Source organism: Erpetoichthys calabaricus, chromosome 10, assembly GCF_900747795.2.
Source record: "Erpetoichthys calabaricus chromosome 10, fErpCal1.3, whole genome shotgun sequence".
Classification (NCBI taxonomy): Eukaryota; Metazoa; Chordata; class Cladistia; order Polypteriformes; family Polypteridae; genus Erpetoichthys; species Erpetoichthys calabaricus.
The window spans coordinates 156,939,180-156,956,140 of record NC_041403.2 but is presented as its reverse complement, the minus strand read 5'-3'; the positions used below and the strand labels follow the sequence as shown (position 1 = coordinate 156,956,140).

Sequence of the window (16,961 nt, the reverse complement as noted above, 5' to 3'; positions counted from 1 at the left end):
CAGGACCGACGTTGCCTACCCCTGTTCTACAGTATGTGCTCTATGTGTGTGAATCACTACGTGCTTCCGTTCTTTCTCTTTCTCCGACAGGACACAGAATGCATTACATTCGAGATATTACAGCTCTCTGAATAATTAAAACACTGAGATGTATACGTGATATCATTTTCATGATGATAGGAATGAAAGCATGTTATTAAACATGGGAACACGGTGGCGCAGTGATTGTTCATATCTCACGCAAGAGGCTTGCTGCACCATGTGCGACCTTCGATGAAATAATTTATTACAGAAGTACTGTCTCTTTCAAACGTACTAACCTCCAATTCCTGTCCATACTTTTCTTTCTCCAATCGCCACACAATCAGCTCTGTAATAGACGTTAAGCCATTTGTAAGCTTAGAACGCCGATTCTTCAAAACTTTTAAGGAACATTGAAATATCTCCGTAGCACATGTTTAATTATTCTATTCGTCAATCCTTCCAATGTCGCGTCAGCACCAGCAAGAATACAGCGCAAGGCAGGAGCTATCCTTGAACTAGCTATACACTGTGGTACCGTGTCCTCACGTTTAATTATTAACAATACAGATTATTTAAATGAAGTTAGTTTTATCTGTATACTATAAGCAACATATTTTGCTGCATTTCATCTTAAAAATGATATTGTCATCATACGCGCTTTATAAAGTAGCGCAGGTTGTGCAATATTATAACTAGTGCAAGTTTACAGTGAGGTAATTGTACTTATAAGTACAAACAGTTCTACAAGTTGCACTTGATGGACTGATTGAGTGCGTTTATAGTTCTTGGGATGAAACCGTTTCTGAAACGCGAGGTCCGTACAGGAAAGGCTTTGACGCTTTTTGCCGTGGTTGAGGTAGTGTGTGCTTGAAACTGTATACCGATAATTCTCTTTCCGATCATCTGCTGCTGTGATTCACACTCAGATACAGTGATATAAATACTCCGAGTGGTGCAGTGAGAGTAATATGGAAAAAGATGATCCGCAGTGGCAACCCTTAACGGGAACAGTAAAAAGAACAACAAGATGCAGTGAGCGTAACAACGCTAAAGCAGTTATGGTATTTGGAATACTATGGCTATTCCCTGGCCCATTATATTGCTACAGGTTAATTACAATCAGATGCATTACACTAATAAACAATATGCAGTTAATTTCAGTGTATTTATAAAGCCGCGTCAGGAATGTGGAGCTAAGAAAGAAAGGATGAGCACACAGGAATAGTAGTTTGACCATTCTGTGGACCATTATATTGTTACAGGTTAATTTACAATCGGATGCATTAAATTTATGAACGATATGCGGTTAATTTCAGTGTATTTGATAATGCCGCCGCCGTGGATGTGGATCTAAGAAAGAGTAACTACACAGGAACAGTAGCACTGCTTTGACGCTGGGTGCCGCCAGTCTGCAAAACCGAGCGGAGAAATTGCGTACGCCAAGGTATGAGTTACCGTGGAAATGTGCGTGGCTTTACGACAAGTTTAGGTTTTATACATCGCGATTTGAGCGTGGAAAGGTTCGTATGCAACATTTCTGTGCGCACACACTGTTTATACATGAGGCCCATGGTGGTTTCGAACTTCTTCCACCTACGGATGATGGAGGCCACTGTGCTCATTGGGACCTTCAAAGCAGCAGAAATTTTTCTGTAACCTTCCCCAGATTTGTGCCTCGAGACAATCCAGTCTCGGAGGTCTACAGACCATTCCTTTGACTTCATGCTTGGTTTGTGCTCTGACATGAACTGTCAACTGTGGGACCTTATATAGACAGGTGTGCGCCTTTCCAAATCATGTTCAATCAACTGAATTTACCACAGGTGGACTCCAATTAAGCTGCAGAAACATCTCAAGGATGATCAGGGGAAACAGGATGCACCTGAGCTCAATTTTGAGCTTCATGGCAAAGACGGTGAATACTTATGTACATGTGCTTTCTCAATGTTTTAATTTTTAATAAATTTGCAAAAATCTCAAGTAAACTTTTTTCACGTTGTCATTATGGGGTGTTGTGTAATTCTGAGGGAAAAAATGAATTTAATCCATTTTGGAATAAGGCTGTAACATAACAAAATTTGGAAAAAGTGATGCGCTGTGAATACTTTCTGGATGCACTGTATATACTGTACAAATCACATCGATACCATTTGATAACTTATCAAGTACAAGAGGTCACAGAGGTACTCTGGTAAATGAAGGAACCATAATAAAGGGGTTTGCAGTCATATTTACCATATGTGTATGAGCACCACTATATGCTGGCTGCCAATGGTTTTTGTAAGTTACTCAAAAAAAACCCACAAAGACATATTTGCATATATACATGAACATCTGCAAATTATTTGCAGATTCTCAAAATAAAACGCATGGTCAACATTTTCATTAAGCTAGACTAGATTTAGAAGAGGTGTCATGGTCATGTGGTGGCATCCAAGAAGTTTGATTCTGATTTAGCTAACTCAATTCAATTTATACCATTACAGTACTATGAAATCTATTGGTTTCTGTTCCAACTTCTGCAGAAACATTGAAACAGAATGGTCTGTGCTACAGGTGCGGAGAATTCCGTTTCGTAGCAGTGTTTACAAATATAATTGCTGACATCTTCACAAATCCCTTCAGTACTTGCAGAAGAAAGTGGGTGCAAACTTATGGGGAGGGAGAATATTTTAGCATCATGGTCCAGTCTCTTATGTAACCATTCTCTGTTGTTACTGCATTAATTCTCCATCTTACAGAATATACCCATCCATCCATCCATTTCCCAACCCGCTGAATCCGAACACAGGGTCACGGGGGTCTGCTGGAGCCAATCCCAGCCAACACAGGGCACAAGGCAGGAAACAATCCTGGGCAGGGTGCCAACCCACCGCAGTACAGAATATACACCAATCTTAAACAAAATCCTTCCTTCTTTACATAGATGCATTCTCAATCTAGCCATAGATTTGTTGCAAAGAAATGGACAGACTTGTCTGAAACTGGGCCACACAACAGTTTAATGCTGCAATAGTATACAACGTGAGAGATGTTCCCAGTGGAGGTAGTGTTATTCACTGCTTCATATCAAGCGGACGACCATGCTGGATGCCATTGTTGGACACTTTTTTTTTTTTTCTTGTATAGTTCAGCTGATATGACCTCTTATGTGTCTGCTCCAAGAATTCAAAAAGATCTGGACAAGATTCAGAACTGAGCAAACACTTGGAAAATGCAGTTTAATGTTGAAAAGTACAAAGTATTACATGTGGCCAACAGGAACATCAATTATAAATTCAACATGGGAGACACTGGCCTAAAGGAGGCAACCTTTGACAACGATTTAGGGATTTATGTTGACGTAATTCTTTCATTGGGTAAGAAATCTACAGAAGTAATTAAAAGGCAAAAAAGTTGGGTTATACTGTAAACAAATTTTTAGTATAAATCAAAGGACATTATGCTCGGACTGTTTACAGTAATCCCTCCTCCATCGCAGGGGTTGCGGTCCAGAACCCCCCGCGAAAGGAGAAAATCCGCGAAGTAGAAACCATATGTTCATATGGTTCTTTTTATATATTTTAAGCCCTTATAAACTCTCCCACACTATTATAAACATTTCCCGCACAATTATACAGCATAAACCATTTGTATTCTCTTAGATATTATGTAAGATTCGTTGAAATTATGTATGTAAACAGTTTATATACAGTAAAACCTAAATATTATTTTAAAGATCTCGAGCGTCTCCGATATCACATATGTTACAGCCATTACGACAGGTAGGCCACCAGCAATAAATACGTATAATGCAAGAAAAATTGTATACAGTAAAATGTGTGTACAGTGACACTAAACTATATACATGTAATAGTACTGTACGTAGATAATTAATTATGGTTACTCACCAACAATGACACGACGACTTGTCCGATAACGATGAGTTTAATTTTACTGCACAACAAAGGATAGCATTACAGCTCTTCTAAAGGAGCCTCTTCAGGCGACTGTGTAGCACCGCCGTTGTACTTCTTCCATCACTCTTCAATCCAAATCCCTAAAGCAGATTCCATCCAGACTACTGCCTTATCATGTCCACTTGCAACTCGTTTTGCGCCCTGGTTAAAGGACACTGCGGCCGTAGATCTTATATGCTTTTCCTCCTTTTTAAATAAAAAGAATCGTGGACTCATTGATGCTGTAATGGTGTCCTGCAGCTGTGTAGCTGTTCCCTTCCTTCAACATATCCAAAACTTTTACCTTTTCTGCAATCATTTGCATCTTCTGTTGGTGCTTGGACACGGCCCCTGAAGCAGTAGCAGGAGCACGTTAATGCTGAATGAGTGAGATGAGACTTCCTGGTTAATGCAGCACTCCGTCACTGAGCCAATCAGCACACAGGAACTTAACTGTGTGCTCTGATTGGGTAGCTTCTCAGTCATCCACCAATAGCGTCCCTTGTATGAAATCAACTGGGCAAACCAACTGAGGAAGCATGTACCAGAAGTAAAAAGACCCATTGTCCGCAGAAACCCGCGAAGCAGCAAAAAATCCGCGTTATATATTTAGATATGCTTACATATAAAATCCGCGATAGAGTGAAGCCACGAAAGTCGAAGCGTGATATAGCGAGGGATTACTGTAATGCAGTAGAGAAGACCGCATTTGGGGTTTTATGTGTAGTTTGGTCACCATGTTACAAAAAAGACATAGCAGCACTTGAAGCTGTGCAGCGGAGAGCAACCAAATGCATTCCAGGACTTTGATAGGTTATACTTTGAAAGACTAAGAGAATTTTAACTGGCTTAGTCTGGAGTAGAGGAGACTGCGTGGGGATCTAATCCAGGTCTTCAAAATCCCTACAGGTATTGATGATAAAGTAGATCTAGAAGAATTCAGCAGGGTCAATCGTGTACTCGAGGGCATCAGTGGAAATTAAGGGGAAAAGCATTTAAAATTAAAGCCAGGAAGCCATTCCTTACAGAAAGAATTGTTGAATCTGGAACAAAATACCAAGAAACGAAGTTGTAACAGAAATTTTAACAATCTCCAAGATGTATCTGGATGAGATACACAGACAGCTTAGCTATTAGCTAAATGAACAAGCGTGATGTATTGAATGACTTCCTGTCGTTTGGCAAATATCGTACACTCTTATTTTCTAAGATACAGCTATAAACATGAAGTTGGAGGTAAGTATTGCTAAGATCTTGATTTCATAATTTTTCATTATGATAAAAGTAATTGACACATTTTGTGCCTGGCTTGACAGCAGTAAGAAAAAATCCATTCACATTACAGTTCAGTTAGCCTACATAAACTTTATTTGACTGTTCAACTTTTACATCAATTAGAAACATACAATGAATGTTAATCTGATGATTAATCACTTAAAACTACGAAGTGTAAATGTGCTCAGTGTGGGTTTTAACCTCTTTGGCGTTAACCCAGAGCCTTTCTCATGTTTAGAATCTTATCTGAAAACTGGTTAACCTGAAATGTGTCTCATAATGTAGCTGTTATGATCCAGTGTACAGTGTTAAACCCAAATAGTGCTCAGGACAGTGTTCTGCTGCCATCTAGTGAATAAAATGACATTATGCTGCAAAAACGTAATGAATTTTGTAATGTTTTATCACTCTAAGGTAACTCATCAGTATTCATGAGTGGGGTAGAGCCTTTAACCCAAACAGAATGGTGTGTAAATGAGAAGCTATGAAGCAGGTTTTAGAACAAACTAAAACTGGATAATTAGTTGAATCAACTGAAATTGATGCATATGGCACTGCTTCAACCACCATAATATACCTGGTGAATTTGATCAAGTAGAAGGATAAGAAAGACGTTAGCTGCCTAAGCAGTGCTCATAATGCAACAACTGTTAATGTTCTTGTCCGGTGACATGTGGGAGTCACTGTACCTTTTGCTCTGTTAGCCTACAGTAACACAAGTAGCACATCCATCAAGCAGATCATGCACTGACATTCTTCCCTCACATGCACAAGCAACAGAAAATCATGCAAAGAACAGGCTTTGCTGTCCTGATTGAAATGGTGACCTTTTCAAAACGTATCACATGAAAGATGTGTACTAAATCTGCATCCTTCCATCACTTGACAGTAGACATACCTTTCCTACATTGTTTATGTAGACATTATGATACTTGCACCTTTCTGTTACACGTTGTACATTTTTTCCTTGTTGAAGAAAAAAAAATCAATGTTTTTAGCTTGTTTTTCTAGGGGTAAACATAATGGTAAGGAGGCTACAAGAGTGTAATTTTGTTTCTGCTCTAACATCCAATTTTAGAATGTCATCTTTCTGAAATGGAGTACTTAATGCTGGATGAAAATATGTACATTCAACTTCATTGGCTTTTTTTGTGTCACTTGGTAGTAAAATTCTTGAAAAAGATGAAGGGGAAAAAACACACAGACCTAACCCAGGAAGCAGTAGAACTGTAAAGTGCAATAGTGCAACTACATCATCACCAACAATTAATTAATTTAAAAAGGTCTAAGACAATTGACATTCTAAAGCATTTTTCACTTCTTTATTTCTTTGTATGGTAATTGCATCAAAATATAAAGATAGGAAGGAATAATAAAAAATGGTGAACTGAGGAAAGTTCTAGAAATAAGAAGCAGTACCTCTAGTGCAGTGGTGGGCAGTGTCGGTCCTGGAGGGCCGCAGTGGCTGCAGGTTTTCGTTCCAACCCAATTGCTTCATTAGAAACCAATCCTTGCCAATCTCTGACCTTATTTAATTTTATGGCTTGTTAGTCTACAATGTTAGGTTCTTATTTTGTAGATTTTTTTTTTTTTCCTTTCCAAGAATATCATCCAAATGATTTGAAACCTGAAGCAGATCATTTTCAGTCTGTTACATTTTCTGTTATGCGTTTTATTGTATCAAACATTGCATGATGAACCCACTTAGGTGTAAATGGAAACAAGCTAGATGAAGAACTGCTGGCTCCTTTGTCATTTTGCGTCTTATTGTTAATAAGGAGCCATTAAAAACAATGCAGCTGTTTAAGATTAAAATAAGCAATTAAGGGTGGGGAACTTTAACGAGAGACCACTAAACTGAAGCATCAAAATGTCACTTAAGCAATAAGTGCTTCACCAGCAATAATTGACTTCTCATTAAGAAACTGGGCAGGAACAAAAACCTGCAGCCACTGCAGCTCTCCAGGACCGACATTGCCCACCCCTGCTCTAGTGCATTAACTCCAATAATAACTCCACTGGAATAAACTGCCTTAACATAACCAGTCTTCATTCAGGAATGTTCATATCCTTCCCAAGGAAGGAGTCTTTTCAGAATAACATGAAAAAGACTGTTTAAGTAGCTTTGCATTGTTCTAAAATTGTCTGTAATTCTTTTCTGAACTTCGCTGTGATAGATATAAATAAATATAAGAATGAGACCATAACATCACTGTCCATTTGCCGAAGAAAAGTAAAATATAAAGAATGATGATATGACATGTAATTGACTAATGATATTCAGGTCAGTCTGATATTGCACTGGATATGCCTGTGCAGGAAATTGTTGGCACAAATATTTTCATATTGGTAATGTATGATGACATATTTTAGGTTTTGCTAATTTATTCTGCTTTTTCAACTCTGGAATATTTCTATTATATATATATATAATTATATATTATTATATAAAAATAGTACATTGTGTCAGATTTCCTAAAGATATGGAGAAATTGTTTGAATAATAACAAACCTATCATATGTCTACAATCTGATAAAAGACAGCTCATTTATTTGCAGTCATTATGCAGATGTTAGATGTTCATATTAATTTCCAGAGCACAGAATCATAATTTAAATGTTGATATTCTGAGTTGGGTGTATAATATAACACTTTTCCCCCTCCCTTCTACTACAGGCAGCACTGAACTCTAACAGACTCAAAGCTCATGCTTCTCTGATGTCTGCTGTGGCTTCAGCCTCTGTTCCCAAGATAACCATAGTCATAGGTGGCTGCTATGGTGCTGAAAGCTATGCCCTGGTACTGCATGTTTTTCTTACATTCTGTTGTCAGTAGTAGGACACATTTGTGTTCATAATTATACATTGTAATGTTTGTGTTTCGTTTTATTATTTTATTATTTGTGCCACACTAACACTGAGTACTTTCAGCCAATGGACTTTTCAGCAAAAGTATGTTAAATGCTACTGTTGCTCCTTTATACCAACAGTAATACACCTGCATAATGCCTCCCTGGGTCTGGGACAGCAGAGTCAGAACTTTTTTTTTCTTTTGAATTTTTCTTATACAGGGTAGGATTCAAAAGTAATGAGCCTTTGTTCAAAAAGACAAATTTATTGAGCAAATCGGTACAACTAATTAATAGTCTTCAAAATAGGCACCTCCTACATCAATACACTTTTGTAGGCGGCTTTTCCATGACTCGAAGGCGTCCACGTAGGCCTGTTCCGGGATGGCTGCAAGGGCTGCCTTGACATTTGCTTGGATGTCCTCGATCGAGTCGAAGCGTTTTCCTTTCAGCGCTGATTTTAAGCGCGGAAACAACAAGAAGAAGTCAGAAGGCGACACGTCCGGACTGTAGGGAGGCTGGGGGACCACCGGAACGTTCACCCGGGCCAGGTAGGTGCTCACGATGAAGGCGGTGTGGCTGGGCGCGTTATCGTGGTGAAGCTTCCAGCTGTCCTTGATGTCCCTTCGCTTGCGCGCGACGCTTCTTTTCAAAGAGCATGGTCTTCGTCTTCAACGCGTACCGTTGCTCTAACGAACTTTCCATTCCACCGTGTAATGCACTACCGCACAGGAGTTCCCGTCAAGGCCGATCCTACCGCTCTGAAAGCTCAGAGCGGTAGGAGCTCCGTTGCGTTGTGAAGCCAACGCCTACCGTCGCCGTCGCTGGCAAGTGGGGTGCGCGGCGAGGTACGTTCGCGTCCGAACACAATGAGGCTCATTACTTTTGAATCCTACCCTGTATATATAATATATTTCTTTCTAGTAATTCCAGTATGTGTACAAACCAAAGTGTGTGTGTGTATTTTTGTTTACTTACTTGCTTACTTTGTGAATTTCCCCTTGGGATTAATAAAGTGTCTCTCTCTCTCTCTATCTATCTAATCTATCTATCTATGCATGCTTCTGTATAAAGCCAAATTTCCCCCTGGGGATAAATAAAGATCAATCTATCTACTTTCTTACCCATTTATTAATTTAATATAATGCTAATTTAAATTTTTTTATTCCCCTTTTTTTAGTGTGGAAGATCTTTTGACCCAAATTTCTTTTTTCTGTGGCCAAATGCTAGAGTAGCTTTGGTGGGCCCTAATGATCATCTGGAAGGAGAATTTAAGAACACTGCAGAGAACACTAAAGTAAAAGAGAAGTGAGTGCATTGTTTACGTTACAATAATTATTTTCACTTTCAACCATTTATTTTTTTTAACCTATTGCTAACAACTTGAAAATCGTTACTAAACCGAAGATTTTGAATTTAGAGACACCATGAGAGTTTGTTATATATATTGAAGGCTCATTATTATATCAAAATGTGTTATTTGTTTTACTTTAATTATGAGGGTAAATCAAAAACTAAAAGCAATTTGAAAATTATGCAGTAACCATAACAGATGGAAGCTGACACAATACAATACATTCACGATGGCTTATAGGTAGCCTGAACATGCACAGCGCAGTGCTCTGCCATTAGTCTACAGTAGCTGAAGCCAAGGTCAAATGAACATGGATGCTGTGCTGCGGGATTGCACCATTGTTGAACAATGCGTACTAGTGAGATTTCCTTGGGCAGAGGGTGTGAAACCTGCTGAAATTCTTATTTAAAGTATAGATAGCTAATGTCTGATGTTCTCCTTGCTATTGACATGTATGGTGTCATCATAACAAGATCATATGAGCACTAAGCAAGAAGGTTGTGAATGCTTAAAACTCTTTACAAATTGCCAGATTACTTGAAATCGATCGTTCTGCTCAAAGCAATATGATTTACAAGTGGCATAGATTTCAAACAACTGTTAATTCATCCAGGATTGGCTGACCCAGCAAATTCAGTTCAACAGAAGACCGTTTGATACTAAAAGAACCCTGAAATGTAATTGTGGGATTTGGAGATAACACTTGGAAAAGTTGGTGTCAAAGTGCATGATGTACAATTAAAAAGAGACTAAGCAAGTTTTACCTGCATGTACCAGGAAAAAAGCCACTGTTCCCCAAAAAACATCTCAGCAAGATAACGGTTGGCCTTTGAACATTTATCAAAGACCAGGCCTTCTGGAGCAAGGTGCATTGGTCAAGTAAGCCAAAGGTGGAGTAGTTTGGCTAATGTAAGAGTAGACATGTTTGGTGCGAACCAAAGACAGCATCTCAGGAGAATAATTTCATACAAACTGTGAAGAATCTTCTTTTTCTTCGTTTAGCTGTTCCGGTTAGGGGTTGCCACAGCGGATGACATTGGAAATATTATTGTTTGGGTTTGCTTTGCTATATCAGGTCCTGGGCAGTCTGCAGTCATCGAGTCATCTATGAATTCCACAAGATGATAAAATGTGCTTGAGGAGTATACATTATCACATTTATCTGTAGGCACTGTCTGCATGAGGATCTACTGTTTGCCTTTTCAAATATGTTGAAAAAGTCAACATTTTCTAGAGTGTGTGAGGAGTTTATAAACTGTACATGATATCAATGTATTGTTGCTGATTGAATACCCAGTGCCACAAACACAGTTCTGTCGAAATATTAAGTGCATTGTGTTTACAAACACAGTTTTCATGGAGTTGAGAGTACTATACATAGAAATGTGTTAATTTATTAAACCTTAATAGTCACCATAAACGCAATAGTAGTTTTTTTCCTTAGTATTCGGAGCGCTTTGTTACATCATAGCATGCATGTTATCTCCTTACCAAGATATCTTAATTTGCCAATCTCCATTAGCTTAATAGGTAAACGTCTTCCTTGGTTGCCTTGTGTTGTCTTAATAAAGCAAAATAATTAGATTTGAAAAACACATCTATTTTGCTTACATTTTATCTCTTTGCCATTTTTGCAGTTAATATGCTGCATATCTGGCTACTTTCGTATTATCTTAAACTGCTGTCTCTTACTAAGCTGAGAATATTCCTTAAAACAAGTCTTCGTATTATACAGTCATATGAAAAAGTTTGGGAACCCCTCTTAATTCTTTGGATTTTTGTTTATCATTGGCTGAGCTTTCAAAGTAGCAACTTCCTTTTAATATATGACATGCCTTATGGAAACAGTAGGATTTCAGCAGTGACATTAAGTTTATTGGATTAACAGAAAATATGCAATATGCATCATAACAAAATTAGACGGATGCATATATTTGGGCACCCCAACAGAGATATTCCCTCAATACTTAGTTGAGCCTCCTTTTGTAAATCTAACCGCCTCTAGACGTTGTCCTCCTATAGCCTTTGAGTGTCTGATTCTGGATGGAGGTATTTCTGACCATTCTTCATACAAAATCTCTCCGGTTCAGTTCAATTTGATGGCTACCGAGCCTGGACAGCCTGCTTCAAATCATCCCATAGATTTTCGATGATATTCAAGTCGGGACTGTGACGGCCATTCCAGAACATTGTACTTCTCCCTCTGCATGAATGCCTTTGTAGATTTCCAACTGTGTTTAGGGTCATTGTCTTGTTGGAATACTCCTACATAACTTCAACTTTGTGACTGATGCTTGAACATTATCCTGAAGAATTTGTTGATATTGGGTTGAATTCATCTGACCCTCGACTTTAACAAGGGCCCCAGTCCCTGAACTAGCCACACAGCCCCACAGCATGATGGAACCTCCACCAAATTTGACAGTAGGTAGCAGGTGTTTTTTCTTGGAATGCGGTGTTCTTCTTCCGCCATGCAAAGTGCTTTTTGTTATGACCAAGTAACTCAATTTTTGTCTCATCAGACCAAAGCACTTTGTTTCAAAATGAATCTGGCTTGTCTAAATGAGCATTGGCATGCAACAAGCGACTCTGTTTGTGGCGTGAGTGCAGAAAGAGCTTCTTTCTCATCACCCCGCCATACAGATGTTCTTTGTGCAAATTGCACTGAATTGTAGAACGATATACAGATACACCATCTGCAGCAAGATGTTCTTGCAGGTCTTTGAAGGTGATCTGTGGGTTGTCTGTAACCATTCTCACAATCCTGCGCATATGCCGCGCCTGGATTTTTCTTGGCCTGTCGGACCTGCTGGGTTTAACAGCAACTGTGCCTGTGGCCTTCCATTTCCTGATTCCATTGCTTACAGTTGAAACTGACAGTTTAAACCTCTGAGATAGCTTTTTGTAGCCTTCCCCTAAACCATGAGACTGAACAATCTTTGTTTTCAGATGTTTTGAGAGTTGCTTTGAGGATCCCATGCTGTCACTCTTCAAAGGAGAGTCAAAGGGAAGCACAACTTGCAATTGACCACCTTAAATACCTTTATATCTCATGATTGGACACACCGGTCTATGAAATTCAAGGCTTAATGTGCTAATCCAACCAATTTGGTGTTACAAGTAATCAGCATTGAGCAGTGACAGGCATTCAAATCAGCCAAATTACAAGGGGACCCACATTTTTGCACAGCCAGTTTTTCACATTTGATTTAATTTAATACAACTAAATACTGCTTCATTAAAAATCTTTGTTCGGAAAATACCGCAGTAGTCAGATGTTCCTAGGAAATGAAAGACATACCACTGTTATCTTTTTTTGTTGAAAGTAAATTATTAAGGCTAAGAGGGGTTCCCAAACTTTTTCATATGACTGTATGTAATATAAACGTAAATGTGCATGAGATGATGTTATCACAGAAAATGACAATAGTTAGCGTGGACAGGCACTGATTGATTTCCCCCTTGGGGTTGGGGAAACTGAGTGTTTCCATTCTACTATATATATTTTAGTTTTCTTTTTTTCCCCCCCTAATCTCTCTTTCATTCAACAGACTGGAAGAGGAAAGCTCAGCTTTTTACTCAACTAGCCGACTCTGGGATGATGGAGTAATATTGCCTCAGGATACAAGAAAGGTAAAGTACCTCTTAATGCTAATAAAACTTTTATGCAATTTCAACATTACACCATTGTTCATGGTTTAGAAAAAATACAACAAACAATTAAACAAAAAAACACCTGAACTACATCTGCTTCAGCATATGGATTATTCCAGTGTTTTTTCTCATAATAAGGCCGCTTATAAATGTACATTTATTTGCTTAGCAGATGCTTTTATCCAAAGCGATTTTACAAAAGATGTCAACGAAAGCAAGTACCATCTGGGGGATGGTTTGGAAACCAGTGTTACAGGACAAGTTCAGAGCAAAATTACAAACAAGTTACAATTCCTAAGTAATAGAACCTAGCACCTAATATAAATTAAGACAGAAATTTACAAATAAGAGACTCTTCAACCGTTTCTTTAAAAACACATTGAAGGAGTCTGAACTCAAAATGGAGGTGGGTAGTTCATGAAGTGATTCCGGAATGAGATTTAATACCGCATAAAGGTGACCTCACCAGACGTAGTACAGTTTGCATCCGTGACCACCTGGGAGTTAATACTGTGATATTGCTTGCAATTCACATATGCATGCTCACCCCCACTTGAGGCAATGATCCTGGTGATCAACAGCTCCAGGAAAACCAGTGATTTGAGTGAATGCATCTTAGTTTAACATTACTTGCTGTGGAGTTCAGGGGAAATGCATTAGTCTGCATATTTACCACACATTACCGTTGTAATGGTGTTCAGAGTTTGGTGCATAATTTAGGTAATGGTTGGTTGTGAAATACCCAAATCATCACTCCAGTAAAGCTGCATTTTCCTTATGGGCAGATCACCAACACTTTAATTTCGACTAACAGTTCAGGACTTCTTCGCGTACATGGAGTGATCATGTGACATACAAGATTTGTTACGAGCATTATTTCATCCCTGTAAAATCAATCTTTTTTTGATTTTTTCAGTGTTGTTTAGCTTTTCTAAAACATTCCACCTTTCCCAGAATTTACGTGCTGATCTCTGTATGAACGCTACCTTCTGACAGTTCATAGCAAGTTAGGACTGCTCACAAGCTCTTCTAAATCCTGGTGAAGTTAGGACTAGTTTTGGAGTAGGAACAAATTTGTATCACGCTAAGATTTTTCCCCTTGGTATGCCAGTTTTGTTTTTTTATCCTAAAGCTGTGCGAGTGTACCCCTGCTGTGGCCTATATCTCTGTTAAATTTAGAATTGCATCAAAATTAAAATTTTCTTTGAAGAGTTTTATTTTGTCTGTATAAAGTTTTTATTATTTTTTTTTTTTTCTGCTCCTTTTTTTAATTTGCTAACTTATTTTTGCTACATGTGGGGAATGATAATTTGTTGTCTGCTTTTTAGGTACTGGGCAAATGCTTAAAAATAATCAAGCAGCAAAACTACCAACTTGTGAAAAACAATCCGAGAAGACCAGTTTTCAGGTTGTAATGGCAAAATCAAGCAGCGTATGTATAAAACAAAGTAAATCTTAGGTAATACATAATTAAAATGTAAAGACTGATACATATTTTTTTCTATATGATTGTCATTGCCAAACCTATTGTTTTTTTTTCTTCTTTATAATTTTGTATGAAGAATGTTTTTAATTAATTTAGTGCAGTTTTTAATGATACATCTGTGATCCTATAATACTCTAACTCTACCATCTTTAAAGTGTTAATAATAAAGGTTTTAAGCCTTCCATCTTTTGTTTTCTTTGTTTCTAAGATAATTAATAGTTAAGGCAAAGTCAAATTGAGTAGCTTGTTGTCGTAGGGTTTGTCAGGCTTGCTAAGTGCAGTTGTTGATCTTCTCACCGGATCATGAAGGTTTACACAAATGAAAATCGCTGGTCATGTCACTTTCAGCGACTGAGTGCTGACTCCCCACTGTCGTCCTGCTCTCCCTTTTTTTGTGACTCGCTGCCTGATGGAGCTGGTGATGTACAAGAGCGTTAACATGTATGGCAAGTACAGCTGCAATCTCTGCCCTTTTTTTTTTTTTTTTTTTTTTTTAAATATATAATCTCTCTCCCCCCCCCCCCCCCACATACTGTCATGGTGTATAAAATAAGAGACATCAGACAAATGAGCTTTCATTCTGTTTGTGAGATCCAAAACTCTTGTTCCTTATTTCTTGTCACAGCTTGATATGCATTGTACTTCAGGATGAGCACTCACTGAGTGTCGGCTCTAGTGCACATGGAGCCAACCCCTAAAGCTAAACACAAAATCAAACCTGTTCAATTTTGTCACAGACCAGGTGGAGTGAGTTGCTGGGCATGTCACATTATGTGACTGCCTTTTACTGAATTATGCCATCAATACCTATGACTCGCTGAGATTATCTAAGTAAAGTCTACTGAAAATCACTTGTAGAGTTGTCAAATGTGATACGGCATTTACGAACATTCTCAGTCATCATGGCCTCACTTGAATATGTTAAGTTTCTGACAATGGACACAATCACAAATTTATAATTTTCATTCAAGCAGTTTCCAGCTTGAATGATACAAAATCTTTTTGGGTATAGATTTAGAAATGAATGTGAACATATTGTATGTATGTACGTGTATATTGGGATTGGGTCATCTTCTTCTTCTTTTGGCTACTCCCATTAGGGGTTGCCACAGTGGATCTTCTTCTTCTATATCTTTCTGTTCTCTGCATCATGTTCTGTTACACCCATCACCTGCATATGCTCTCACCACATCCATAAACCTTCACTTAGGCCTTCCTCTTCCCTGGCAGCTCTATCCTTAGCATCCTTCTCCCAATATACCCAGCATCTCTCCTCTGCACATGTCCAAACCAACGCAATCTCGCCTCTCTGACTTTGTCTCTCAACCGTCCAACTTGAGCTGACCCTCTAATGTACTCATTTCTAATCCTATCCATCCTCGTCACACTCAATGCAAATCTTAGCATCTTTAACTCTGCTACCTCCAGGCTCTGTCTCCTGCTTTCTGGTCAGTGCCACTGTCTCCAACCCGTATAACATAGCTGGTCTCACTACCGTCCTGTAGACTTTCCCTTTCACTGTTGCTGATACCCGTCTGTCACAAATCACTCCTGTCACTCTTCTCCACCTATTCCACCCTGCCTGCACTCTCTTTTTCACCTCTCTTCCACAATCCCCATTACTCTGTACTGTTGATCCCAAGTATTTAAACTCATCCACCTTCACCAACTCTACTCTCTGCATCCTCACCATTCCACTGACCTCCCTCTCATTTACACACATGTATTCTTTCTTGTTCCTACTGACCTTCATTCCTCTCCTCTCTAGAGTATATCTCCACCTCTCCAGGGTCTCCTCAACCTACTCCCTACTATCGCTACAGATCACAATGTCCTCAGCAATCATCATAGTCCACGGGGACTCCTGTCTAATCTCGTCTGTCAACCTGTCCATCACCATTGCAAATAAGAAAGGGCTCAGAGCCGATCCCTGATGTAATCCCACCTCCAACTTGAATGCATCCGTCACTCCTACCGCAGACCTCACCACTGTCACACTTCCCTCGTACATATCCTGTACAACTCTTACGTACTTCTCTGCCACTCTCGACTTCCTCATACAATACCACAGCTCCTATCGAGGCACCCTGTCATATGCTTTCTCCAGGTCCACAGACGCAATGCAACTCTTTCTGGCCTTCTCTAAACTTCTCTATCAACACCCTCAGAGCAAACATTGCATCTGTAGTGCTCTTTCTTGGCATGAAACCATACTGCCGCTCACTAATCATCACCTCACTTCTTAAACTAGCTTCCACTACTCTTTCCCATAACGTCATGCTGTGGCTCATCAATTGTATCCCCCTGTAGTTACTGCAGTCCTGCACATCCCCCTTATTCTTAAATATCGGCACCAGTACACCACCTCCACTCCTCAGGCA

The 16,961-nt window shown here is 39.0% G+C and overlaps 1 protein-coding gene across 1 annotated transcript in view; it reads left to right on the top strand.

Moving 5' to 3' along the window:
• si:ch211-198n5.11 (methylcrotonoyl-coenzyme A carboxylase 2) overlaps nt 1-14,762 on the top strand; it is a 70,757-nt gene extending 55,995 nt beyond the window's left edge. The window contains exons 10-13 of the mRNA XM_028812169.2: nt 7,915-8,037; nt 9,267-9,394; nt 12,992-13,073; nt 14,423-14,762. Of these exons, the coding sequence (XP_028668002.1) occupies nt 7,915-8,037; nt 9,267-9,394; nt 12,992-13,073; nt 14,423-14,509 (420 nt within the window). The 3' untranslated portion in view covers nt 14,510-14,762. The remainder of the gene's footprint in view (nt 1-7,914; nt 8,038-9,266; nt 9,395-12,991; nt 13,074-14,422) is intronic.
• The last annotated feature ends 2,199 nt before the right edge of the window (nt 14,763-16,961 follow it).